This window comes from Oryzias latipes, chromosome 14 (assembly GCF_053564925.1).
Source record: "Oryzias latipes strain Hd-rR chromosome 14, Olatipes_Hd-rR_3.1".
Lineage (NCBI taxonomy): Eukaryota > Metazoa > Chordata > Actinopteri > Beloniformes > Adrianichthyidae > Oryzias > Oryzias latipes.
In genome coordinates, this window is record NC_136250.1 from 5813246 (window position 1) to 5840637 (window position 27392).

At 39.2% G+C, this 27392-nt stretch overlaps 2 protein-coding genes and 1 long non-coding RNA gene across 9 annotated transcripts; 2 read left to right on the plus strand and 1 right to left on the minus strand.

The window, feature by feature from the left end:
• Positions 1-824: 824 nt before the first annotated feature.
• On the plus strand, positions 825-10668 carry LOC110015047 (general transcription factor II-I repeat domain-containing protein 2-like). The gene is made up of 6 exons (XM_078930978.1): positions 825-1492; positions 1755-1917; positions 2000-2104; positions 7580-7639; positions 7820-8100; positions 8815-10668. Exons 1-5 carry the CDS (start codon positions 1456-1458, stop codon positions 7830-7832), a joined length of 378 nt encoding a protein of 125 aa, XP_078787104.1. The 5' UTR covers positions 825-1455; the 3' UTR covers positions 7833-8100; positions 8815-10668.
• Positions 10669-12767: 2099 nt separating this feature from the next.
• On the minus strand, positions 12768-22035 carry LOC144983742 (uncharacterized). 7 transcript variants are annotated; one of them, XM_078930977.1, is made up of 5 exons: positions 17289-21646; positions 17047-17197; positions 16868-16915; positions 16589-16786; positions 12768-14444 (listed from the first exon to the last, which is right to left on the minus strand). In XM_078930977.1, exons 1-5 carry the CDS (start codon positions 17397-17399, stop codon positions 13954-13956), a joined length of 999 nt encoding a protein of 332 aa, XP_078787103.1. In that variant the 5' UTR covers positions 17400-21646; the 3' UTR covers positions 12768-13953. The 7 variants fall into 7 exon arrangements, 6 of the variants coding, with proteins under 6 accessions (XP_078787103.1, XP_078787102.1, XP_078787099.1 ...); XM_078930976.1 differs by having other exon boundaries at positions 16589-16915; XR_013647529.1 differs by adding an exon at positions 21990-22035 and having other exon boundaries at positions 16589-21147.
• A 265-nt stretch (positions 22036-22300) lies between these two features.
• On the plus strand, positions 22301-24004 carry LOC144983743 (uncharacterized). Its single transcript, XR_013647530.1, has 2 exons — positions 22301-23014; positions 23638-24004. It is a non-coding gene; the product is annotated as an uncharacterized LOC144983743 (long non-coding RNA).
• The last annotated feature ends 3388 nt before the right edge of the window (positions 24005-27392 follow it).

The following is a 27392-nucleotide window of genomic DNA, read 5'->3' on the forward strand; positions in this document are numbered from 1 at the left end:
GCCAGCTACGAAATTTCAGCGCTAATTGCAAATATTGGGAGATCGTTATCAATGGGAGATTTTGTTAAGGAGTGCCTGTCCACAGCTGCTTCAATAATGTGTCCTTCCCAAGAAAGAGTTTTTTTCCCAAATTAGCCTCTCGCGAAACACATTGACCCGCTGCATGGAAGATGTGTTTTGGGACATTAGAGATAAGTTAACAGTTAAGTCAAAAGACTTTGTTGCATTCTCACTGACATGCGATGAGAGCATTGACATTTCTGATTCAGCGCAGCTTTTGGTTTTTGTTTGGGGAATTAACGCTGACATGGAAATAACATAAGAGTTGGCGGGACTTGAGACGCTGCGAGGGACAAGAGGTGAAGATTTGTTTGCGGCGGTTTCAAGAGTCCGTGACAAATATCACTTGAGCTGGGACAAAATGGTTGGAATAGCAACTGATGGTTTACCTGCCACGATTGAGAAGAAAGCTGGCCTAACTGCTCTCGTTTCCCCAAAAGTTTCCGAGTGTGGAGGAAAGGTAGCGCAATGCCACTGCATCCCGCACCAGGAACAGCTGTGTGCAAAGACAATCGGACTAGCAGACGTTGTGCGCGATGCCGTTAAAACGATTAACTGCATCCATTCAAAGGCATTCTCACACCACCATTTCAGAGCTTTTTTGGATGAAGTTGATGCGCAATACAAAGATATTCTTTACCATCAGGAGGTGCGCTGGCTGAGCAGGGGGAATGTGCTCAAAAGATTTTTTGAGTTGCGCCAACTTATAGAAGAGTTTCTTTTGAGTGCGAGCTGGGACACACAAATCCCCTCCGATAAAAGATGGACTTCCGACGTGACCTTTATGGTGGATGTGAAGAATAGTTAGAAACTGCCTTTAACTTTTATTACACTAATGGTTTAAACTTAATTCACTGAGCATGTATTGTCATCTCAAAATTATATTACATTTGAAGAAAGCACAGCCAAACTATTGTTCTAACAGTTTCTTCCCATACTCCCTCTTTTCTGTGCATGTTTTCTGCTGAGCAGGCCTCAGACTTATCTTCACTTTAGCCTTGGAGGTTCTCTCCAGCAGTAACCTGTGGGCGTGTTTTTCACACGAGGCCCATCGGACGATCTTCTGAATATGCAAATGCAGGGTTTTTATACCAAAGCCCATCCCTGAGCTCGTTGGTTCGGACTTTGAATGTACCATGTTCATATGTCTGTCCCCTTCGTGTTTGGACGAAGTAAAACCTCCACAAAAGCTAAGTTTTGTCTCTGAGTCATTATTCATTATTTCTGTGTGTAAGAAACTGACGGGGTTACGAACTAAAATTTAATACAGTCCTTTCTAGAAAATCCAGTTTCTTCACAGTGGACATCAGCTACCTGCTCAACAATCGAAATGTTAAACTTCAAGGCAAAGAACAGATCATAACGGAGCTGTTTGACCACATCAAGGCTTTCCAAATGAAGCTGCAACTACTCTGTCGGCATCTTTCAGCAGGTAAGTCAATAACATGCTCCACACAGGCTTTTGGCTGTTTGTTATTTGTGACTGTAATAGGTGCTGCTCCATGTTTGTCTGTCGCTGTGATGTGTCGCTGTCCGTGGTACTTACGCCTGTTTGACAGAAAATGTCATTGTTTGTCTTTGTGGGTCTGCTTTCATTGCTCTCTTTTATGTCTTTTGTGTCCTGTAGTTTATGTGCCTCATAGTAGTGCTAATGATACTAATGTACACATTCTTATTTGACTTTTTCTCTTTAGGAAACTTGGCACACTTCCCCAGCCTGAGAGAAGTGAATGTGGAGGTGCATTGGTTGCCAGAATGTGGAGAACTTCTCAGCAACTTAAACAAGGAGTTTGATTTGCGCTTTGTGGACTTCAAGAAGACAGCAGATGACATGGAGCTTTTTCTCAGCCCTTCAGCGTGAGATGCACCGTGGCCGTAACGCCATCTTCAGTTTGCTCATCATTTGACAGAGTTTGTCAGAGAGGCTTTTCTGTTTTAGACGTGTTCCAGAACATTTGCAGATAGAGTTGATTGAGTTTCAATGGGACTCAGAGCTAAGAAGCTGTCACGCTCGACGCGTGGATGCAAAAGCAGGAACACAGAGGTAAGTTGAATCAAAGTTTTTCTTTCTTTAATCTCGAAGCAGAGACTCGAAGCACAAAGAATGCAAAACGATCCCGTGACAGGCACTGGGTAGAAGGAACTTAAATACACATTAATGATGAACATCCGGTGCGTGAACAGGTGCAATCAATCAGCAGAAGTAAAGGTGGAGGCAACACAAATGGGAGAAACCGGAAGTAACCAAAATAAAGGCCCAAAGACACCGGAAACCCCACAACCAATCTAGAATGCGAAACAAACTAACCCGCCCTGGCCCCTGAACCTCACAGAAGCAAATTTGTATCACTACCGCTGAGAGATTTTTTATCCACTTGTGTCAGTACAAAGATACCCACAGATGAGAAAAAATGCAAAAGTAATGCTATCTCTCTTTGGCAGCACTTACATTTGTGAGCAAACATTTAGTCTCATGAACCTGAACAACGTCAAACTCAGGGGGACTCAGGGGGACACTCACACTTGCAAGACATTTTGGCACTATCAGTGATTAAGCTGCAGCCCAACATTCAGTCACTGATAAAGTCAAAAGACCAGCTCCATGTCTCTTATTAAGGATCGCAGTTTTCATTGGAAAAAATTTTTATTTAGCTTGTTCTTGTTTTTTAGTTAAACATAACTGCAAGTTAAACTGCAAGTTATGTTTAACATAAACTTTTGCTGAGTTTAGAACAGTGTTTTTCAACCACCGTGCCGTGAGATATTGTCAAGCGTGCCGTGGGTGATGATCATTACTCTTCAGTACTCTTCCATACCAGTAGGTGGCAGCAGCAGATAACTAATTGCTTTGTGCTTGGAGTCAAGTGAACTAGTGACACATGCGTGCAGTGGCAGGTGGCGTTGACGGTGACATCGTGAAAGACAAAACAGTGAAAGTGATTTTTAAGTTTTTGAAGAGGAAAAATTCTGGCTCTGAACTGGACCCTGGACAAAATCCAGACCCAAATGAAGGCCCTAGTATGAGTGAAGGTCAAAGGAAAGCAAAGACGGTGACGTCCAGTAAAATTTTTAGCAGGAGGCAATATAACGAAAGCTATCTTTCATTTGGATTTACTTTTACCGGTGATGCAACGGCACAGACTCCGTTGTGCTTAGTATGTGGTGAAAAGCTCTCCAACGAGGCTATGGTCCCAAGTAAACTTAAACGCAATCTCCAAATGAAACACCCTTCACTTCAAAACAAAAATGTGGAATATTTTGTTCGCCTGCGTGAACACACATATAAACAGGCAACCTTCATGAGAAAAACAGCAAAGGTAAATGAGAGAGCCTTTAAAGCTAGCTACCATGTTGCTGAACTTGTGGCTAAATCCAAAAAGTCCCACACTGTGGCAGAGCAATTAATATTTCCTGCCTACAAAGCCATTGTAAATGAGATGCTCGGACCTGAAGCGGCTAAAGAAATAGCCCAAGTCCCTTTTTCCGATAACACAATTTCCAGAAGTATTAATGACATGTCTGCAGACATCAAAAGTGTGATTCCGTATCAGTATCAGTATCAGTAATAAGTTTGCGTTGCAAATTGATGAGTCTACTGATATAAGTGGACATGCTCAACTTTTGGCTAATGTGTCCATTTTGTGGACGGAGACATAATCAGAGAAAACTTTCTTTTTTGCAAGGCTTTGCCAGAAAAAACAACTGGAAATGAAATATTTTGGGTGACATCAGAATATCTGGAAAAAGGAGGACTTAAGTGGGAAAACTGCACGAGTGTCTGCATTAATGGAGCTGCAGGCATGGTCGGGCGCACCAAAGGCTTTTGTAAGCAGAGTGAAGGAAAAAAAACAGATGTGATCATCACGCACTGTTTGTTACACCGCGAAGCCCTCGTAGCCAGGACTTTACAAGCAGACCTTGTTCCTGTGTTGGATGATGTTGTACGCATGATAAACTTTGTGAAGTCACGACCTTTGAAAAGTCACATATTTGTGGCTTTGTGTGAGGAAATGGGAGCGGAGCATAAAGCCTTGCTGTTTCATACAGAGGTCCGATGGTTGTTGCGCGGCAAGGTGCTGGCCCGTGTGTATGAGCTGCGAGAGGAACTTAAAGTGTTTCTGACAAATGAGGGGTCCGGTTATGCAAAGCTGCTTGGAAGTGATGAGTGGTGTGCAAGGCTGGCGTACCTGGCAGATATTTTTCATCATCTGAATGAACTGAACACACGAATGCAAAGCCGAAATGAAAATCTGCTTACAAGTACAGATAAAATAAACGGATTCCGTTCAAAGGTGCAACTCTGGCAGCAACATGTGGAAAGTGGCAATCTTGAAATGTTCCCACTCACCAATAAATGGCAAGATGTTAATACTGCAGCACTGTGTGAGATAGTAGTTAAACATTTGAAAACTCTTACGGGGAAGATGTCATTTTATTTTCCTTCAACCTCCACGGATTGCCTTGACTGGGTTAGGGACCCATTCAGCACCGCATCAGCTGTTGGAAAGGACATGACTTTACAGGAGCAGGAGGAACTTACTGAACTGAGACAAGATCGTGGTCTCAAGCTAAATTTTTGCTGATCTACGTTTGGACAGTTTTTGGTTGGCAGCTGCCAAGGAGTTCCCCATGCTGGCCAACAAAGCTGTTTTGACATTGCTCCCATTTTCCACAACATATCTGTGTGAGGTGAGCTTTTAAAGCCTGACTGCTGTAAAAACTAAAAACAGAGAAAGACTGAGAGCTGTGGAGGAAGAGCTTCGTGTCTGTCTTTCCTCAATTCCTGCCAGGATATCAGCTCTGTGCCCTGCCAAACCGGCCCAGGTCTTACACTGAGTATAAACATGAACGATTATAAAATCACCCATGTGTGATGTGCAATGTTCATCGTTGTGTAGTTAGAAATAAATGGGCTTGATGCCGGAAAAGAGATTATGCATTCAGTTACTCTTTAGACGTCTTCCTCTCTAAGAGTGTGCAGAGTCGTGCGTTGTATGGGACATGCCCGCGGACAGCTCTCCAGCGCAGCCAGTTGATTCACAGCTCAGTTGATTCACAGCTAAGCTGTCGTTTTCCCCGCAATCAGTGACGCACCAGCTGGGTCGTCACAATATTAACAATATAACACTTATATTTCCATAAAGTTTTTTTTTCACTTTATCAGTGGGTGGTGTGCCGCGGGATTTTTTCAATTACAGAAGTGTGCCGTGGCTCAAAAAAGGTTGAAAAACACTGGTTTAGAACACCCAATGCTGAACCGCCCCATTTTTAAAAAAAAAAAAGGACACCATACCTTTTCATTCTACAACGACCTCTGCTGACCTCAAGTGGTCTGAAGAAGTCTACGCCAGTATTTATGAAGGGGGGCTTCTCTGGGAATACCCGATCTTCCCGCAAGTCTGCCATTTTTTGTTCACCTGCCTTAGCATGTAGTCTTCTGAATATGACGCACTCAAAAATTAGCTCCTGAATTGCTGAGCAGGCTTTGGGTATCCAAAATTTCTGTCTCTGTCTCGCAAGAATGTAATTTCTTCCTAAGTGTCCTGTCTGTTTGTGGGTGTGATGAAGTATGAGCTTGAAAATCCAATTGTTCTTATGCACGATAGCTGGATGTATGGCATCATGTGGCATTACGGCTTGAATCCACCCACTCTTATCATCATCTTCATATATGGATGCAACTTGAAGATGTGGCTATCCTTTCTCACATGACCTCTTCCAGCTTGTAAGACTTTAAGCTCCTCTGCATATTTCCCTTTCTGACTTAGATGAATTAACTCCAACTCTGCCTTGGCGAGGTCTTTGGTTGTGAGCGCTCCTTTTTTGTAGTTTTGCTTATACTCAAGCATCCTCTGTTGGAGGCATGATTCTGCTCCAGATACCCTAACTTCAGTTCAGGTTCAACAGCTATTAGGTGATGGAGGTGACAGTTCGCGCATGTCCACAGGATAAGCATGGCTAATGCAGACGCAAGGACCCCCCCCCCCCCCCCCCATCTCCTTATGCTCTTCTGTGTGGGGGGAACACTTTGGCTTTGATGTCAGCATCTACGAAGGGAAAAGACAATTGGATAAGTCGAATGCTGTATGTTGACATTGTAACACTAAGATAGCGTATGCCACAGATCTGTTAATGCTCTTAAAACGGCTTCACCCGGCCTTAACAATAAAATAAATGTGCAAGTTATTTTTTCAGGCCAGTATTAAGTATCCAAAGTTTTTGGTTCCCGGCGGCTAACAGTTTTTCTTATTTTTATAAAGCAGATCAACTAAATAGGTCCATTTTATTTATTGTTATATAAAACCAATAAATGCATTTTGCAAGTAATTTTTACTGCCTTTTTTGTACAGAAAAAATACTGAAAATAGATAAAAACTTTATTAATCTCCAAAGGGAGAAATTTAGGTGTCCGGCAGCAAAACACGCACAAGAAATAACATTAACATAATAGCTCATAAAATAGCAGTTCATACCAGGGAGATTTGTTAAACAGCAGTACCGAACCGAAACGAACCAAACCGAGCCCTATGAAATTCTGATTGGCTCCAGCAACCCCATGACCCCAGAAGGGATTCAGCAGGTTCTGAAGATGGATGGATGTTTCTACATTTTTTTCACTTGACATGATGTTCAAAATAGAATTTATACATTAACAAATACTTTGTTTGACTTTTAAATAGCATATGAGTAAAGAAACTGGACATGACTAAAGTGAAACTTTTTGCATGTTAAGGTGTTTAACAAGGACTTTTCACAGCTTTAAGTGTGATTCAAAAAGCGCTGAGGTTAAGGTGGAGATAAAGAAAGACACGTGGTCTGTTTAACGTTCCACACAAGAGAATAGTTTAGGTATTTCTGTCTTTGTAAAAGTTAGGAGATAATGTTGTTTTTAAACTATTACAGACAGATTTTTAATGCTAAAGTGTAAGATATCATATATCTACGTTTTTGTCACTTATTAAGTGATTTTCTTTTAGATAAGCTGTATTTTTGGCAGGAACTTTAAAAGACTTTCTAAAGTTTCTCAGATGATCAGCTGTGTTCAGGAAACTTGTCTGTTACTTCCTGTTAGCTTTCATTGAAATATCACAAACATGCATTAACATTATTATTCCAGAGGAAAGCTGCACACAGAAGGTGTTAGAGAATGTTTTTGTTGCAACAGCCTTGATGACCAACAGTTTGTGTCACTTAGAAAACCACACACATACTTCTGTTGTGCTTAGCAGAGAGGCTGGCCACAGAAAAAGACAAACACACACACATACACACACACACATACACCTACCGTCCTATGTCTGCTCCATTCAGTCTTGTCAGTCAAAGAGCGAAACACCTTCACTCTGTAGTGAAGAAGCTGTTTAAGGGTTGACTAGTTTGATTTTTCCCTTATTGTTGCTGATTTTGACCTTTAAACAAAAACTAGAGTGAAGATGTAAGTATAAATATGGACTTTTTAAAGATAAATGAATACATAACATACAGGTTTTACATATTGATGTGTGTTTTTTCTTTCCAGTCACAATGATTCTCATCTCCTTGATCACAGCAGCTCTGCTAACAGGATCTTTTGGAAAAGGTACATTTTAGTGTGAAATTATAATTTTGAAGAAAGTCTAATTTTTCAAGAAAAAAAAGATTTTGAAATAACCAAAGTTTTGTAAAAATATTTCAATGTTAAACTATAAGTTTTAAAATAACATTTTTAATGCTAAATTAATGTTTTTTTTTTTATCTTTGTGTCTTCCATGTTTTACAGATTCCAGCTTTAATGAATCAAAGGAAACTTCATGTTTCACTGCAGATGGAAAATCTGTTCATTTTTATCTGTCAGAAAAATGAAGAAGGAGCTAAAACACGGCGGGTCCGTACTCTTCCAGGTAGACCAAAATGGAAAAATGATAACTAATCACCAATATGTTAATGGAACAATCAAATTGAACAATGTCTCAAAGACAAATGCTGGAGTTGACACCTTTCAAGAGTTTAACCCTGATGGCAAAGTACTGAGAAATTCCATTGTGAATCTCAGAGTACTTGGTAAGAAAAACATATTTTTTATTTTTATTTATTGTAAATTATTATGTAAATTTCTATCTAAAATACATATTTATGACCTGAAAATAAAACTCAGTTTCTGTAAAGAAATAAAAATAAAATTGTTATTGTTACTTAACTAAACACAAGACATGAACTCAGCTGTTTTTCATCATTTCCCTAATTATAAATTTCATTTCCTAAATTGAAAAAAAAAGTTTTCTTTCTGCTGAATGAAATGTAAACTAAAAACAGTTTATCCTTACGGCTGCAGCTAAAATGTGAACGCACACAAATACGTTATTGTGTGTCTGTAAGTGTTTTTATATATCAAGAATTTTGAATTATAATATTATTGTTATAATATTATATATACACATTATATATTATTATAAAAGTAAAATCAAAATTAAACTCAATACAATTCAATCAAACTGATTTTTTTTACAAAAGGTTGAAGGGATACATCACCTTACAAAAGAAAAATATTTGATAAACAAAAATTATTATATTTTATCCTGTGTGTATATTTTATAGCAAAATCTTATTTTTAATTAATTGTTATTTCAAAAGACGATAATGTTTTTATATGTGAACCAGAAACTGCAGCTTAAATTCTGAATTTAGGACTGTCTTTGTTACTTTAATGAGATATTAAAGAAACCTTTACATTATTCTTGCTGATGTTTTTACTTGAATATGTTTTATTTCTTGCAGCTCCTGTGTCTGTGTTAACGGTGTCTCAGCAGTGTTTGTCACCAGAACAGCAGAAAGTCACCTGCTTCTATGAGGGAGATGAAGCAGAGCTCACTCTGACTTTGAATGGTTTCTTACTTTTACAATCAAACAAACACAGTCAGTCCCTGAACAATGACACATCTGATAGATCCAGTGTGTTTAATGTTTCCATCATCATACATGGACAGCTTTTTGGAAACATCTCGTGTAAAGTCTGGAACGATGTCAGCAGAGATGAGACGGTTAAAACCATCACTGCTTGCAACGGTGCAGTATACATTTTCCTCAGAGAAATGTTGGACAAATTCAAATCATCAGTTTATGTGGCTGTAGTCGCTGCAGTGTTGCCACTCTTAGTTTTTGTTGCTTTGACTGCCACTCCTATTGGAAATTGTAAAAAATAAAAAGCAGAAAAATAGGTATGATTGTGAAATTTTACAACATAAACCCAGAGATGACTTAGAAACGAAAGTTATCTTCATGAAAGTTAAAGTGAAATAAAAAATTGAGAAAAACTGAAGCCAAACTCCAAGATAGAGTTTGACAATCATTTTGATTTATCCTTAAATTAAAGTATTGTTAATATGTCAATTTGTTCTTCTGTCTTTGCTTCACTGAAGACAATTTTACCAATGGATAGATTTACTTTACTTTAATTTCAAAGTCTATGCTGTAAGAGTTGTAAATGTACGTGAAATGTTTGTTTTTCTATATGTTGCCACGAGATGAAGCCACATTACTTCTCTTTATCAACCTGTTAGACTGATATGTTTTTTTCTTATTTCTTAAATGCCATTTTAAGAAACTTCTTAAGGTTAATGTGACTTTACTTCATTAATACCACATTGGTATTTTTGTTCCTGTAATTTGTTTTTAATTTTGTTAATTTTGAAATGTTTGTAGAATTAAATGAAATCCAGTCATGAAGTCTATATGGGCTGACATAGAGAGAAATATTATTTTTCTGAAATTTTGAGAATGTACATGAACCACTATTCTACACTGTAAAAGCTGGAAATACAAATTGTTTGGTGGAATTGAGCTCATGAGGCAGAAGATAAAACGTATAAAAGCAGTAAATATCACGTTAAGTCAATGATGCTGGAAAATATAAAAAGTAAATAGCTGGAAATGCATGAATATTCTATCATGTGTATTATATATTATGTATTATATATTATGTTTTATACCATGGTCCGGTTGAATACTCGATTCTGATTGGCTGCTGGGTATGCGTTAAAACCTGATAACCGCACGGTGAAAAAAGAAGTTCCGGTCGGCTAGCTTAAATGATTTGTATCACTGCGCCGGCTTCTGTAAAACAACCTTTTGCTTCATCATCTGGGCAAAAACAAGCGGTAAGCGATTAACTTTCCCTCTGAATTGATGCTTTATTCAACCCATCGGGACGATCAGCATATATAAATCGCCGAATCTTGACTGCAGCGGTGGTGCTGCGCGACGCGGACCATATGTTACGTGATGCGGCGCGATGCGCCGCATCACGTAACATATAGTACGCTGTTTATGAGAAAAGTGATCCAAATCGGAAAAAAAAACAAGAATTAAGGACTAAAACCTGGTTAATATGTATTGCTTTTGTAAGTGACCATGGTATAAGCGGGTTAATGGCCTTCGAAGTGTGCAGTTACTACTTTTTAACGCACTTCGCGGAAGCAACCGTCCTCCGCTTCGCGTCGGACGGTTCAGGCTTCCACGGCGTGCGTTAAAAAGTAGTAACTGCACACTTCGTCGGCCATTAACCCTTACATATTTTTCTTGATCTGTTACTGTTTTTTGCTTCTTTTTTTAAATAAAATTTGCATCAGTTTTGTCTTTTGTGGTGTGTGAACTGTGTAAATCTGTAATATGAATGAATTAAACTTTAAAATATCTTTTAAAAAATTAAAATCCCTTCAGACTAACTTGACACATCTTCTTTCATTCATTTTGTAGTTTTCTGCATATTTTAGTCCACATTATAGTTGTTAGTTTAAAAGTTTAAATAGTGATTGACATTATAATGTCCTTTAAGCACTCAAAGAGAAAACAAATAGAACTGTAGTCTAGACCAGTGTTTTTCAACCTTTTTTGAGCCACGGCACACTTTAACCTTGACAAAAATCCCGCGGCACACCAGCATCCAAAAAAAAAAAAAAGCAGAAATTCATAGTCTCTATTGATCGACCGCCCCCCCCCCGCAATCTCACTTGCATTTTGTGATAATTGTGGCCAAAAAAGCAGGAAGTTGCGGCTGTTTTTTCTAAGAGATGAAATAAAAGTTGAATTAGAAAATTTAGAAACTGTTTGTTTGTCCGTTGAGGTTTCTAGACATTTCACGCGCACTCATTGTGCGCTGGGACACTGGCCCTTTAAGCCAATGCATCATGGGAGATGTAGTGTGAAAACTGCGGAAAAAGGGCAGAAAGACTCGCGTCTGTGAGCTTCATTGTTTTGTTCACGGTCTGACACGGTCTGACACCGGACTCTGTGGAAAGCTACACCGCTAAAGACGAGCTTTAGCTGGTATTTTTGTTGGAACTGAGAGACTTTATGAGCAGAATTAAGAACAAGGAAGTGAAGACTTTAACCACTTCTGATTGGTCAGACTGCTGACATGTGATTAAGCCTTCAACAATGATTGGCGGAGACAGGTAAAGGGGCGGGACTTTTCCGCAAACCGCTATAGCTGCAGGTAAATACCGTGATTCTTATCAAAATGTCTTTAATAGAATCAAATAAACACAAAGAAAAAGTAATTTTAAGATCTTTTATATTCCTCACTACTCAGTGTTTTATCAGGGCCTGTTTGGATGAACAAAGAGCTGATTTCCTGGAGATGGAAAATATTTTTAGATCAGTGAATGATTAATGAGGGTAATTTCCCACGGCACACTTGACCATCTCCCACGGCACACTAGTGTGCCGCGGCACACTAGTTGAAAAACACTGGTCTAGACAACCAGAAATGTGATGTCCACAAATGTAAATACAATTAAACAATAGCAGCAAATAGGATTCCTTAAAGATTGTAAAAGCAAATGAATCTGTTACTGAGTTCGATGATCTGCATCTATATTTTATCATTTCTTTTAAAGGCCAGAGTTCTTGCACAATTGTCTTCCTGTGTCTTTGAATAATGCAGCTCATTGACTTCCACTTTTCAACAAGAGAAGTTTTACTCTGTTCTTCCTTGATTCCATTCTAGAATGTGTCTACTTTAATTTTTACTGAAAAATGCCTCCATGATTACATAGATTCCACATATTTCCCTTTTTTCTGCTTGAGACTTGTTCCTACTTTCATTTTGTCCAAAATGACTGCCACTTTACAGCTTTAGTTTGAAGAGACAAAACAAATGCACAAGATGCAAGATAAAATTCAAAAGAGAGAACTTAAAACAAAAATAGGAATGGTATGTTCTGAATTCCACATTTGTAAATCTGGTGAAACAGAACAATTTGAGACAGAAAAAATAGATTTAATATTGCAACTATCAAAGCTTTTCCCTCTTTATCAAAAGTCTCAATTGAAGTAAAAAACAGAAGTAAAGCTGGAATTTAATATTGCGCATTTAAGAAGAAAAAAACAATGTTAAAAGATTGTGTCTGACCCTTTTCACTTTAAAAAGGGTGGTTAAAAAAATGTAGCAGCCTAAATTGTGAAACTGTCTAAAATGTTTACACAAAAAATGATTTTTGCTGTTTTTTAAGTGGCAGATCATAAGATAAAATTGAATTTCACTAAAGTGAAACTCTTTATATGTTTAAGTGTCTTCACAAAGACGTTTCACAGCTTTTGAGCGCAGTTCAAACCCCTCTGTGGTTAAGGTGAAGATAAATAAAGACATGTGGACTGTTAAACGTTCCACTCATGAGAATGGTTTAGTTTTTTAATCTTTGTGAAAGCTAAGAGATGATGTTGATTCCAAATAATTACAGAAAACTTTTAATCAAAAGTGTAAGAATGGTTTTTACCACAGATATCTATGTTTCTGTCTAAGATCACATGTTTTGTTCTTCTGGTAAACCATATTCTTTTGGCAGGAAATCAGCTTTTTTTCTTCTCAGATGTTCTTCACTCATGAAATGACAAGTTTTCTGAAAAAGCGGTACTGTTTTAGTGTCCAGGATGGTAAACATTGTATTGTGATCCACTCAGCTGCTGCTTTGAGGAAACTTTTCTATTTCTTAATTTGTCTTCCAACGTCCATTAAACATTAATATTCACATAGAAAAGATGCACATAGAAGGTGTGAGAGAAACGTTTTTGCTGCAACGGCCTTGTTGACCAACAGTTTTTGTCACTTACAAACCACACAGATACCTCTGTTTTCTTTCACCAGAGAAGCTGGCAACATAAAAACCTCAAAATGAAACTCACAATCACACCTTCCTATGTCTGCAACATTCAGTCTTGTCCAGAGCAACACACCCTCACTTTGCTGTGAAGAAGGTTTATAAGGGTTCACTGAAAAAACAGGAAAAGTGGGGGTTTTCAATTTACAAATACTAAACGTGTGTTAAATATGAACAAATTATGTTTACCTTCTGTTAAAATGTAAAGATTAAGTGCGCCCTTGTTACTCTCCTGAAAGGAGAAAGAAGGAAAACGAGACGAGTTGTTTGCTCATTGAGAGCATTTACTCGAATGAGTGAAACAAGCCGCGTTCGCCCCCTACTGGTCGTTCTATGCATAAACAATCAATAACTGAATAGTAAGAGGATTAAATACAGAAAACATTCATAGGCAAATGGAGTGATTTTCCCGTGATATTAACATAAAATTTAGCCTATTAGGTACCACAAACTCCCACACAAAGAAAATGTTGTCCTCAACATTAATTCAATGTACAAAAACCATTCAAATCTAATAAAAAAAAACAGTCAAAAACACTTGTCATTGAGAACTATTTTTCGTGTAATAGCCATTTTTAGTATTCTCAAACAAGAAAAATATACATTAATAGTACCCAATGCCTAGACATTGTCTATTGCTCAACAACAGTGTGAAATACAGTCACAGTAACGTAACATGGGACTCTTTTTATTTATTTTTTTTTTTTTTTACTTGCAGTTTTTAACATTTAGTTTAATGTGCGTAGTCCTTCTTGACTCTTTAGTATCCATAGGGGGTAAGCTGATAATATGTGGGAACAGTGTTCAATTGAGGCATATTCCAGTCCATGTAATATGAATGTGTCCCTATCTTGTAGCATGCTGGTGTACCAAGAGTGTCATACGTGAAAACTTTCGGCCGTCTGTGAGATCGCTGAGGTCTTTGATGTCTTTCCTCACCACAATCAATCAAAGCTGGGGGTGAAGCAATACTGTCCTCTGTGTCTGAGCAGTGTTGGGTTCCACCAGCCCTTTCCGGTTCCTCCTCAAGTACAGGCAGTGTGTTCCCCGTTTGGTGTATGTGTTCTGAATTCTCATGTGTAGGATCACAAACTTCAGGTGTGAGCTCAGATTGATCACAGTAAGTTTCACCTGGCTCAAGAGGTACTGGGTAGTATTTCTCATCCTCAGAATCCTCCTCACTTGACACCTTGTTGTCCTCACGTTTCTGCACATTTCTTCTCTTTGGGTATGATGGAACAGGAAAATCTGCTGGTAGAGAGTCACAAGGCAAAATAAGGTTTCTGTGTAAGATTCTTGACTTCTTTGGACCTTTTTCCGGTTTGACTTCATATACAGGAACATCCTCACTTATTTGTCGGACAACTGTATGGACAATGTCTTCCCAATAATTTTTCAGCTTGCCTGGACCACCACGAGGTGTTTCTGATCAAAACTCAATAACCTGGTCGAAGTGTTGGGGTCTAAATGTTACTCTTGTAGTTACATTTACTTTTTGAGGCAGCTTTCTGGGCACTCTTTCTGGCAATCTCACATGCCTCTTCCATACATGTTATCAACATCTGAAGTAAAGTTCGATTAAACCTATCAACCTGGCCATTCCCCTGAGGGTGGTATGGAGTAGTTCGTGAACCTTTAACACCACAGTACTTGTTTAGTTGTGAGAATAGCTGATTCTCAAATTCACCACCTTGGTCATGAATTCTGGTGGGAAATCCAAATCGCAGTGCATAATCATTGAACAATTTATCTGCAGCTGTTTTGCCTGATTTTGAAGTTGTGGCGTAAGCCTGGGCAAAGCGAGTAAAATGATCAATAATTATGAGAATGTACTCATAACCACCTGAGCATTTATCAAGGTGCAAGAAATCAAGTGAGACCAACTCAAAAGGGTGAGTGGTTACAATGTTTGTGAATGGTGCTTTTGTCTCATGTTGGGGTTTCTTCTGTTTAAGGCACACACATTTGCTCATGACATAGTCTTCAATGTCCTTTTGCATGTGAGGCCAGTAGAATCTGTCTCTGACTAGAGAAGTGGTCCTGTCCACACCCGGATGACCCATTTCATTATGAAGTTCTTGTAAAACTTTGTTTTTGTGTTTTTCTGGTAACACCAGCTGTTTCCTGTTCAGTGTTTTCCGATACAAAACTCCAGTCTCATCAATGTGAAGTTTATCCCATTCTCTCAGGAGACATGTAACTTTTGGGCTGAGTCCTTTTGACTGTGAACTTGTTGGTTTTTGTCCTGCCAGTTTATGGTGAATTATGACTCCAATAATTTGATCTTTCCTCTGATCTGAGTTAATTTGATCAATGGTTAGTTGGGTGATAGACTTGTCCGTAGGTGTTATTGTTGTGGAGCTAAGTCCCATAGACCATACTGCACTGCAAATGTCCTGATTTTCCACTGCCTCAGTTGTAGCTCCAATAACGTCATAAAACATTTCTTGTCCTTCTTTTCGAAGAAGAAAAAACCCGCGCCGAAAGGAGAGGATGAAAGACGGATGTGTCCCGAAGAAAGCGCCTCCTGGATGTGACTCTCCATGGCAACTTTCTCGGGACCGGAAAGATTAAACAGTCTGCCCTTAGGAAGAGGGGCACCATCTAATAACGTGATGGAACAATCGTAAGGCCGGTGTGGTGGTAAGGAACCGGCCTTACCTTTGCTAAAGACAGAGCGGAGATCATGATAGCAGCTAGGTACATTGGACAGGTCTATTTCTTCCGGGGATTTTAACGTGGAAGAACTGACCGGCGGAACCGCTGATTGCATGCAATTGGCGAGACAAAACTCGCTCCAACCCGTGATGCGATGACGCACCCAATCGAATTGCGGGTTATGGCGATGAAGCCAGGAAAAACCCAAAACGACAGGATTTTGAGGGGTATGAGTGACAAAAAACTGAGTATATTCTCTATGATTACCAGAAGTAACCAGTAGAACGGGTTTGGTGCGGTGGGTAATAAACGACAGATGTTGACCCCCCAACCAAGCAGCTTTAACAGGGGATGGCAGGTCTTCAGTGGGCAGAGACAAATGGGAAACAATGCTAGTATCAATAAGGTTTTGTTCAGCACCGGAGTCGATTAAGGCTTGGAGTTCAAAAGTTTCAGAGGCATGGCATAACTTGACAGGAACTTGAAGGAAGTCTTTAAGAGTAGACCTGACATTACCTGCCCGCGGCCTGTCTGCTGGTGGGGGGCTTGGGAGTTTAAACGCAACCTGCACTGGTGTACCTGGTGTCCTGATTGTCCACAGTAAAAGCATGCCCCCTCGGCCCAACGACGCTGCCTTTCTTCTGCGGAGAGCTTGGAACGACCGATTTGCATAGGCTCGTCCGGCTGGCTGCGGGGGTTTAAAGATGGAATAACTGATGGAAAGTGTGGTGTAGTACCTTGCATGGGAGTAGTGGAGGTTCTGCGTGTAGGGGAAGGTCTTTCATGCTGCCGCTCACGTAAGCGTGTGTCCGAGCGGAGAGCTGCGGTGACAAGTTCCTCGAAGGAGTGAGTTTCCGGTTGTGAGCACAGGTGGTCCTTTATGGTTTCACTTAAGGATTGGTAGAAGACCCCGCGTAGCACTGGATCCGTCCAGCCTGCTTCCACCGCCAGGATTCTAAAATCAATAACATGGTCGCTGACCGACCGATTACGCTGTCTGAGGGCGAGGAGCTTACGTGCGGCTTCCTCCTGCTTGCGAGGTTGATCAAACACCAGCTTGAATTCTTCAATGAAATGTTCATATGATAGGTGAGTGACAGGATTGGTGGTCAGAAAAGCCTGGGCCCATTGCAGAGCTTTGTAGCGAAGAGAATTAATGATTAGTGTAATTTTGCTGAGGTCAGAGTTATAATACCTTGGGGCTTGTTGAAAAAGAAGGCGGCATTGGAGCAGAAAGCCCCCACAGGCTTCGACATCGCCGTGAAACGGCTCTGGCTGAAGACGGAAGTTTTCTGGTGTGGGAACGGAGGCGGAAACAGCGGCGACACCGGAAGCGGAAAGAGGAGCTGCGGGAGGAGCCATTTGGCCTGTCAGATCCATTAATGATTGCGTCAAACCATCCAAACGCTGAAAAAGCTCCTGTTGGGCAGAAGCAACCTGTGACAGGGCATCGGCTTGGCGGCCCAGGGCGATGCCTTGTTGTTTAACGGCGTAGCGAAGTCCCTCTGGGTCAGCTGGGTCCGGAGTGTGGCCTGTTCGTTCTGTCATGACGCTCTTAGTGTGAGGACCCAGACTCTGGAACCCAGAAGAAGACCGGTATTATTGTTTCTCCAGGGATGGTTGTGTAAATAGTTGGAGGGTGTCCAGGCTTGAAGTTAGCTGGTGGCGTGGCTGGAGGGCTTAGTGCGGTTAGTGTGGGCCGTGGGATCTTCTGGCTTCACCGAGCTGCAGAATTGCAGGAAGCTGACGTCACTTGTGTGATGATCATGATCCTGAAGCAGAGAGCAAGGATTAATGCAAGGCTGAGAGCAAAACAAGAACATGAGAGCATAAACTGAAGCCCAGGCTTTAGTCACCATAAGGGGTAACAGACTGGCGTTGAACTGATGAGTGAGGTCTCCTTTTAAACAGCATGGTAGATGAGGTGAGTGAAGTCAGCTGGTGGCAATCAGGGAGCAGAACAGGCAGAGCTGGAGGGGGAGGAGTCTGACAGGCACCGTGACAGTACTCTTGGTATAGGGTGGCGATCTGGGTGAGTTTTCCTATTGAGCTCCCTATAATCAATGCACAGGCGTAGTGTGCCATCCTTTTTCCTCACACACACAACTGGGGAAGAATAAGGAGATGTGGACTTTTCAACCCAGCCTTGTGCAATTAAGTCCTGCAGGTAGTCTTTCATTTCTTTGTACAAGGGTTTTGGAACTGATAGATACATTTTTGACACTGGCTCTGCATCCTTAAGGGAAATTTTCATTTGAAGACTAGGTATACATCCGATGTCATCATCTGTTTTCGAAAATGACTCTGACTCCTCTCTTAACATCTGACAAACAACCTGCCTCTGTTGATCATTCAATTGAGTTAGATTAACTGGTGGGTCCCATTGTTCTTGTGAAGGGGTGGCTTTCTCAGATATTTCAGTTTGAATATGATGAACAGTGACTGCGGGTGTTTGCTGCTGATTAAATATGTCAACTGGGTAAAGTGACTGTACTGACTGTACTACCCCGATGGAAGTTTTGCCAGGCAATATAATGTCATGGCCTGTGGGGTTTTGTACACTGATGACAATCTTTGGAGTAGACCCAGCCTTCAACAAAACCACTGTATCACAAAACTCTAACCCTTCTGGCCACTGCGGGTTGTCATGGGGCTCAAAAACCAAAATGTGTTCTTCACTAACCGGGGGAATCCGTACTTTACACTCAACTTCCACTGAGCTGCATTTTGGGACAGTAATCCTCTCTTTTACTGTCCTCACAGAATATTCACATGTCTGTCCTACTCTTACTGCATCAATAAATGCTTGTGCCTTTTTGTTTCTGAGGTGAGGAAATGCAAATCTAGCTGACCTAACCAGCTTTACCTTCTCATTAGGTAGGGCATACTCTGCTTGACTGTGCTGCACAAGGTGTTCAATGACATTAAAACCAATAATAGTATGCTGTTGATGTCTACCCCTCAATACCAGTATAGGGATCAACAGCTCACTATCGTCTGCAGTAAGCTTAAAAAATACTTCCACCCAGCTAATATATGGCATTTCTGTTCCATTAGCTGCTTCAAGATGCAAAGATTGAAACGGATTAAGTAACTCTAATACATCCCTCAAGTCTAGGTCAGGTAAGTGATTTTCCTTCCATCTTTCATCTATGGCACAAACCTGTGAGCCTGTGTCCCAAAGGGCCTGGGTCATCTGATCATTTAAGAAACACCTAATAAGACACTTCTTACCAACCAGTTCCTTCACTGACTTTGTGTTTTTTACCTCTGTTTTACCTTTGCATTCAAGCTTCTCAAAGAACCTGGTTGCAATTTTCTTAACATCTGAACACATGTAGGGCTTACAGTTTTCCTTGTGTGTGTCCCAATGAGCTGTCTGACATGTTTTTGAACAATAAACAACTGAAAGCTCTGCAGTGGGCCCAGGCTTTTCTGACCACTGAACAACATTTAAATAATTTTCTGTCTTTAGCTTCACAACTGGCACAAATCTGGGACATATTTAAGATGGTGGTCGCTCGGTGTCCCACAGGAGCAACTTTCCTCAGTTTAAAGAACCCTGATTAGGTGGTTTTGACATCATTCTTGCTTTACAACCTGCCCTGAAATGTTCAGCACTTCCACATCGAAAACAGTGTTGACAAAATTCCTCTCCTGTCTGTTCACAACCATAACATTTGCGTCTGGGACAAAATGTTGAATAAAACTGTTGTGGGGCAAACTGTTGCTGAAACTGAGCTGTACCTCGCATCCTCCCTGAGCTAAAGGTGGGTCTGTAGTTCTGCATAGTTGTAGGTGTCTGCAATTGGTGAAATTGAGTGGGATTTGCTTCTGTCCCATATTGTGGTGTGTTAGAACTTTCTGTGTTTTGGGTGGGGTGCAGTGGGGCTACATTCTTTTGAATGGTTTCCATAATTTTAGAAACCTCTGCCTTTAGATCTTTCAGCAGGACCTTTTCAGAGCGTATTTCTTTTATTTCAGAAGCTAGACTTGGTGGAATGGTGTTGAAGTTCTGTGGGATTTGTTTCCTTTCCAAAGAAGTTTCACAGGACTGCACAGTACTGACACTTGCTGCTCGTGGGGCATAGTGCTTCTTTTTTCCCTGCCTTTCTTTTTCATTGGCACATGCTAAGTTAAGTTTCTCTAGCAGAGTTTCATCTGATGTATCAGTGTTTAAGAGGTACGGCTGTAGGTCACTTTTGATGTTATCACTTAAGAGTCCAGTTAACACGGTGTGCATGAACAAACTCTGGACGAGGACTGAGTCATACTTTAAGCCTGATTCAGCCTCTCGAGAAGCAAACAGTATCTTTTGCCTCAAGTCCATTGCTCTGATCAAGAAGTTCTGCGGAGTTTCTTTGCTGTTCTGCGACTCTGAGTTTAATTGTTTGTACAGATCTGTAGCTCCTCTCTCTTGGTAGTGGGATCTAAGGATCCTGCGAAGGGCTGGGAGGGTTAGGTTTTCTTTACCCTCTAAATAGCTTCTTAATTGCATGCCTGGAGAGATGGCACGAATGACAGCATCAATAATATCTGTTTCCGAGTACCCTTTAGTAAACCCGTTTTCAATCTGTCTTGCCAGACTAGAGAATGTCAGTCGATCTTTTTGCCCTGGCTCACCAATTTGGCCTGATATTTTAAAGTCTTTACGCCATGTGAGGCCATCAGCTGTTACTTGCATCTTGGATTTCACGGGAGGGTAAGTATAGGCTGGGGAAGTGGTTTTGGTGATTAAACTCTGGATTGCGTTCTCCTTTTCTTTTAATGACAACTTGAGTGCCTCTAGCTCTCTTTGGAGTTTCTCCCGCTCAGCATTGTTAAGGGAGTCATCCTCTTTGGTTTCTTGACCCATTTGTACTGTTTCTATGATGTCTTTTACATGGAGTAAATCTGACATGCCCTCATCTTCTAGATCAGACAACTCAATAAAATCAAGGTGTTTTATGACATGGGAGATTAGTTGAGTACGAGTTCTGTCAGCAATATGTTCCTTTGTAGGCCCAGAAATCTGAAGTTCTTCACATACTTTGACCAACTGCTCCACACTCAATTGGTATAGTGCCCCTATGATTTCCAAATGCAGTTTTTCCAGTTCAGATTCTATCTTATTTCTGATCTTTTTGCAGTAAAGGACTTAACTGGCATATGTTGCTCCAAGTGGTTGCTGTCTCTGGCGTCCTTTCAGCCTTCGACTGGGTAGTTTTTCGGGATGATTAGCAAAAGAGCTCCACACATGGTCGAGGGAAAACCCTTGTGCTGCACATCCCAGCGGTGCTTCCAAAATGTTACTCTCCTGAAAGGAGAAAGAAGGAAAACGAGACGAGCTGTTTCCTCATTGAGAGCATTTACTCGAATGAGTGAAACAAGCCGCGTTCGCCCCCTACTGGTCGTTCTATGCATAAACAATCAATAACTGAATAGTAAGAGGATTAAATACAGAAAAAATTCATAGGCAAATGGAGAGATTTTTCCTGTGATATTAACAGAAAATTTAGCCTATTATGTACCACACCCTTACTCAATGTGTTATGGTAAAGTTAGAGTCTATGTTTATGAAAAAACTACCATGCTGTTTAAAAAAAAATTGAGAAAAAATCGATTCGGCAATATATCGCAATACGTCATGGGGCAATACTTGTATCAATTCAAAATGCTGCCAGATCGATATTTATTTAATTATTTCTGAGCGTCCTTCGGCGTCTGACTCTTGTTTTCCGTTTCACCCTCCGACCGCTAGTTGGCAGCAGAGCACACGGAGCCTCTTTGAGCAGCTCTACTCTGCACAAGACAACAGGAAAACTGCAGCCAGAGGCAGCTTGTTCTGTTATGAGACATGAACTATTTAGTTTTACTTGAATGGATACCAAACACAAACTCTGAACCATGTTGCTGCCAGTACGATTTGAAAACGTGGATTGCTGTGCTTTTTAGCGGCTCAGATAAATAAGATAGACAATGAAGCACGGCAGCAGCTAATAGGCTAATGCGCTTAGCATCTGCTAACATGCTAGCAAAAGTAAAGCGGGCTAAAGTTCTGCAGAAGCTCAAAGCAATGGATTCTAGTTTAGGGACCTGATGGATCAGTGGGATGTGTACAATGCTCTGAAAAAGGCTGACTGTGGTGATCAGCTTTACCAGTTTACTTCCGTGTGTGAGAAGCGTGGCTGCAAAGGTTTTTTTTTTTTTTTTTTTTTTTTTTTGTGTGGCTGCAAAGGTGCAACAGAGCAGAAATGTACGGTGGCCCTGAAGTGCAAACCATTCAACAAATCACTCGATACAAAAACATTTTTAAGATCACAGCAACTATTTAAAAAGCAGTATTACATTTTAGAAAAACAAAACAAAATTTCAGAAACCAAAACATAAAAAAGAAAAAAACATTTCAGAAAACAAAATTCATTTCCAGAAAAAAAAGAAATATTAAAAAATGAAAACATTTCAGAAAACAAAATTAATTTCCTGAAAAAAAATAAGTTTTAAAAAATGAAAACATTTCAGAAAAAAATGAAATATTAAAAAATGAAAAACATTTCAGAAAAAAATGAAATATTAAAAAATGAAAAACATTTCAGAAAAAAAATGAAATATTAAAAAATGAAAAACATTTCAGAAAAAAAATGAAATATTAAAAAATGAAAAACATTTCAGAACACAGAATGAATTTCCAGAAAACAAAACGAAATCTTCAAAAATGAAAAACATTTCCAAACCGGAAGAAGCAGGTACTATGGGACAACGCTGATTGGATGATGATGTTTGTCAATCATTTGAACTAAAAACAACAATGTACCATAATAATCCACGTATTTCCCATTTATATATTAAATCAAAAATGCAGCAAACAGATAATGAAGGTTTAAATTATTTTTTGAATATTTCGTATGAAGCAGAACGGTCACCCGGAAGTAGTTTGTGTGGCTGACGTCCGTTCCGCAGGTAAACAATGAAAGGAAAGGACGATAAAACGTTAACTTAAACGTTAATCTTTGAATATTTAGCGGATGTGATGACAGAGCGCACGCAGAAATGTCAACACCAACCAGGTTTACAAATGTTTCGAAATTTCTGTGGGAGGATTCTGTCTGAAGCAGCAGTTGCGAAGAAACGGGTGTTAAATACGGCGCACATCAGGAAATGCAGTCCCGCCATCCACAGATAAGGTATGGAGGCACACTTATTTGATCTAATAAATGTAGCGTTAAACGTGATTTCTAGGTGGGTGTTTACAGACGGATCCAAGATCCTTCAGTCATACGTTAATGACAGGTTACCTCATCACCTGGAGAGGGGGGGTCACGTGGGCAGGATTCTCAGACAGGTGTACCAGCCGCATAAATAAGCAAAGCTGTCAGGTAAACTGCAGCAGTTTGTGCCTCAGAATAACATTTATGAATGCTTCTTATTCACACTATTAAGATCTGTGACTTTAGAGTGTGTCAGTGCACAGAAACATGACAGTAAATGACTGGATGTGCACATCATCAGACATGTACAGGTGTGTAACTAAAGGTGGCAAAGTCTGTATGGTAAAAAAAATCTTTAAAAAAAACATTTTAGTCTTTCAGGCAGAGGAGGAATACCAAATTGTTTTAGAATGTATTTTTATAAGACTGAAATAATGTATTTTATTCTGAGTTTGGTGTTTTGACCCCTCCCTAATGAATTTCTGGTTTAACCCATTTTCTCCTCATTTTGATGAACTCAACTTTTTCCTGAATGAAAGATGAACGGCAGCTGATGTTTTTCTGTCAGGGATTTTTATTTATTAATTTATTTCTGTCAGGGATTTCAATGGAGCTGGAGTCCAGTGCAGAGGAAGCTGCAAGCATGTACGAGCAGGAACTGGCGTTCCTTACCTGTGCATCTTCCTCTAAATGTGATGCTGAGCAGCAATGTGGACAAACCTTCCCTGACATAACTCTTTTTGATATAGTTGTTAAGCACAAACAGACTTTTCCCAGATGCATTTTTTCCTCTAATAAATGTGATTGACAGGTACGCTGAGTAAATGCTGAATGTAAACGTAACATTTGATTGACTGCATGAAGAAGCCCATAAAGGAAAATCCACAACAGTTTCTTTGTTTCTGTTACTGAATAACGTATTCATGTTAAGTTTTCAATAAATATACTGCATTGCTATGAAACAAATTTGTTTATTTTTATATCCATTATTACAATCCTCATGTCAGCATTCAGTTTTTTCATTGACAAAGAAACATTTATAAACAACAGCTTTGAAAATCAAACATCAACTTTGTTAATAAAGCTTTAAAACCTAAAATGGTAAACATGGAAAAACTCCTAAATGAAGCAAGCCTAATATGAACATTTTAAACTGGAGTTTTGCTTAAAGGAACATTAAGTTGTTTGGAGTTGTACAAGTGTTTGATGCGATTCCTCAGATGTGATTTCCAGATCATCAGCCGGACACTAAAGCCAGGAATTGTGCTTCGTTTTTCACTCCCCACTGCATCATTTACAACTAATCAGGCTTATGCAGCAGGTTAAAGACTATTTTAAAGGACCTACAATTAAAAAAAAAAAATTAGATATTAAGGTTAAATATTTATTGATTACATTGCACATAAATCATGGTGACTTGCCTGTACACTGCACAGTGATATGAATGACTTTAATCTTTTTGAATTCCCATGTAGAGCTGCCATCTGTTCTGCAGCACAAACCTTTCTGGAACTTCGCCTTGAGTAACTTCACCTGCAGAAATATCACATGTTAATTCAATTAAGTATTTTATAAACTTTTAAAATTTATTTTTAAGTGTCAGTATATGTATATGAATGGTTCAAAAATATACAATGCACTTTAATATTATTTCCCATAAGAACTTGTTTACTGATTTCAGTCTTTTTTTAGCAACACTGATGCCATATAATTACTGTAATTACTGTATAAATCCTAGAATCAGGTTGGCTCGGAGCTTTTTCTCTCATGTTGTCACCGAAAACGGGAACGGCTATCATGTGAAGACGGTTCGTCTCATCGGGTTCCTTTTGCGCATACGCAAGATAAAAAGAAATTATCTTTTCAAAGCAGCACTTTAATTAACATCCTAAAATTAACATCCTTAGAGACATGTGACTGACAAAATAAAAGATCACAGACTTGATTCTTACCTAAAGATGATTAACAGCGTGAACCTCGCAGCCGTAGAAATTAGCGCACAGCGTTCAAAGTAAAAGTGCTCACAAACTACTTCCGGGTGATCGTGTGTCAGGCGAAATGTTAAAAAAATAATTTAAAAGTTCATTAACAGTTTGCTGCAATTTTTATTTGATATATAAATGGGAAATACGTGGATTATTATAGTACATTGTTGTTTGGACGATAAAATCCGGCATCGCTTCATTTAAAATACTTTTCAGTTCAACTGATTGACAAAAATCATCATCCAATCAGCGTTGTCCAATAGTTACCTGCCTCTTCCGTTTTGGAAATGTTTTTCATTTTTAAAGATTTCATTTTGTTTTCTGGAAATTCATTCTGTGTTCTGAAATGTTTTTCATTTTTTAATATTTCATTTTTTTTCTGAAATGTTTTTCATTTTTTAATATTTCATTTTTTTTCTGTAAATTAATTTTGTTTTCTGAAATGTTTTCATTTTTTAATATTTCTTTTTTTTTCCTGGAAATTAATTTTGTTTTCTGAATTTTTTTTTTTTTTTATTTATTTTTTTTAAGTTTTGGTTTCTGAAATTTTGTTTTGTTTTCTAAATGTAATGCTGCTTTTTAACTTTTTTTTTTTTTTTTTTTTTTTTTAATTGTTGTTGTGATCTTAAAAATGTTTTTGTATCGAGTGATTTGTTGAATGCTTTGCACTTCAGGGCCACCGTAGAAATGTAAACAAAGCCCCTTTTTTGTAACAATAAAGCAACTTTCCTACGTTCTGTCATGCTGCCTCATCATCACACTTTATTGTTTCTGGAAAAAATCAGTGTGTGTCCCCCACCCTTTATTTTTAAAGCACCATTCAGGCTCCTGAACTGTTTAAAAGCACTAGAGAAGCTACATTAATGCTGAAAAGAAACAGCATTTTATTTCCCCAAAAGAAACTTATTAGTTAAGGCTCATTCATTCTTTGTTTTTTCTTACACTGAAAAAAAAAATATATTTTTTAAAATCAGACTATGTTGACTGTTCCCTATCTATATTTTAACTTACCAAAATAAAAGCACTATGAATTTGCTTTGGTAAACGCAACTGATATTTATATGAGATCCAATTGCAGTGCTCAACATTGTGATCATTAAATAAACTGAATTTGACCATTTTATTACATTAGAAGACATTAAAATTCAGGTTGAGTTTTTCAAAAAAACAGAACATATTTAAAAAACATATTTAAACATATTTAAAAAAACAGAAAAAAAACATGTTTCGGTAAAATATCGGGATACGTATCGTATCGAAGGGCGCGTATCGGGATACGTATCGTATCGCAGGGTGCGTATCGGGATACGTATCGTGTCGCTAGACTCTTGCCAATACACACCCCTTGTGTTCATACGAGGTGCTTAACGGTAAGCTGTTGACAGTAAAACCTGTAATTCTGCAGCAGAGCTGCGGATGTGCAATGTTCGGTGTGTATGGCGGACTCCATGATCCGAGGAGCATGTTCTACATCTTTCCAATGTGAATAAACGTGCCTGTTAAGCACAAAAGAGAAAGTGGCTCTACGTTTCTTCATCATGCAAAGAGGACATGGAAGCAGAAACCGTTCCCTCCATCCCTCTACACCTTCAAAACATATTATAATCTTGAAAATCACACATCATTTCTTGCAGTGTTACATAGATATATTTAAATTATGTTGACAAAACATGAAAAAGTTATGTTTGATCCTTTGCCCATCATCTTCACTGTAGTGGATTTCTTTTTGCTAAATTCTACAGTGGCCAAGAAGGCTCACAACACAAAACATTAACTTTACACACAACACATTAACTTTACACACAACACATTAACTCACAACACAACACATTAACTCACAACACAACACATTAACTCACAACACAACACAATAACTCACAACACAACACAATAACTGACAACACAACACATTAACTCACAACATAACACAATAACTCACAACACATTAACTCACAACACAACACATTAACTCATGGCCCAGAAGGGTCACAACACAACACATTAACTTACCTCACAACACTTTAACTCACAACGGAAGTAAAGCAGCAATTGAAGTGCTTTTATTCTGAAATTTGAGCGGCTAAGTGCCTAACACAGGGGTCGGGAACCTATGGCTCGCGAGCCATATATGGCTCTTTTGATGGTCACATGTGGCTCGCAGACAAATCTTTAATTATACTTTTTTTTTCATTAGACCAGTCCTTCTCGGGCGCGATGCGATGCCAGAGGCGCGCAGTAGTAGCGGTGCTTGGAGAACAAAATCTGCGCCAGCGCTATCAGTTACTATTATCTATTATTTCACAGAGTTTGTACCAGCCGGAAACCTGTTAATTGCCGTGCCTAAAACTGTGCGCTCCCGTCTCTGAGAA

Bases quoted from the DNA above. Each gene is read 5' to 3' on its own strand.
- LOC144983742 (XM_078930973.1), bottom strand. From the start codon at position 17,399: ATGACAGAACGAACAGGCCACACTCCGGACCCAGCTGACCCAGAGGGA. The intron at 14,445-16,588 runs GTACTACACCAC...ACTCTCTACCAG, and splicing joins CTCCACTACTCCCATGCAAG to CAGATTTTCCTGTTCCATCA.
- LOC110015047 (XM_078930978.1), top strand. From the start codon at position 1,456: ATGAAGCTGCAACTACTCTGTCGGCATCTTTCAGCAG. The intron at 1,493-1,754 runs GTAAGTCAATAA...TTTTCTCTTTAG, and splicing joins CTGTCGGCATCTTTCAGCAG to GAAACTTGGCACACTTCCCC. The intron at 1,918-1,999 runs GTGAGATGCACC...TTTCTGTTTTAG, and splicing joins CTTTTTCTCAGCCCTTCAGC to ACGTGTTCCAGAACATTTGC.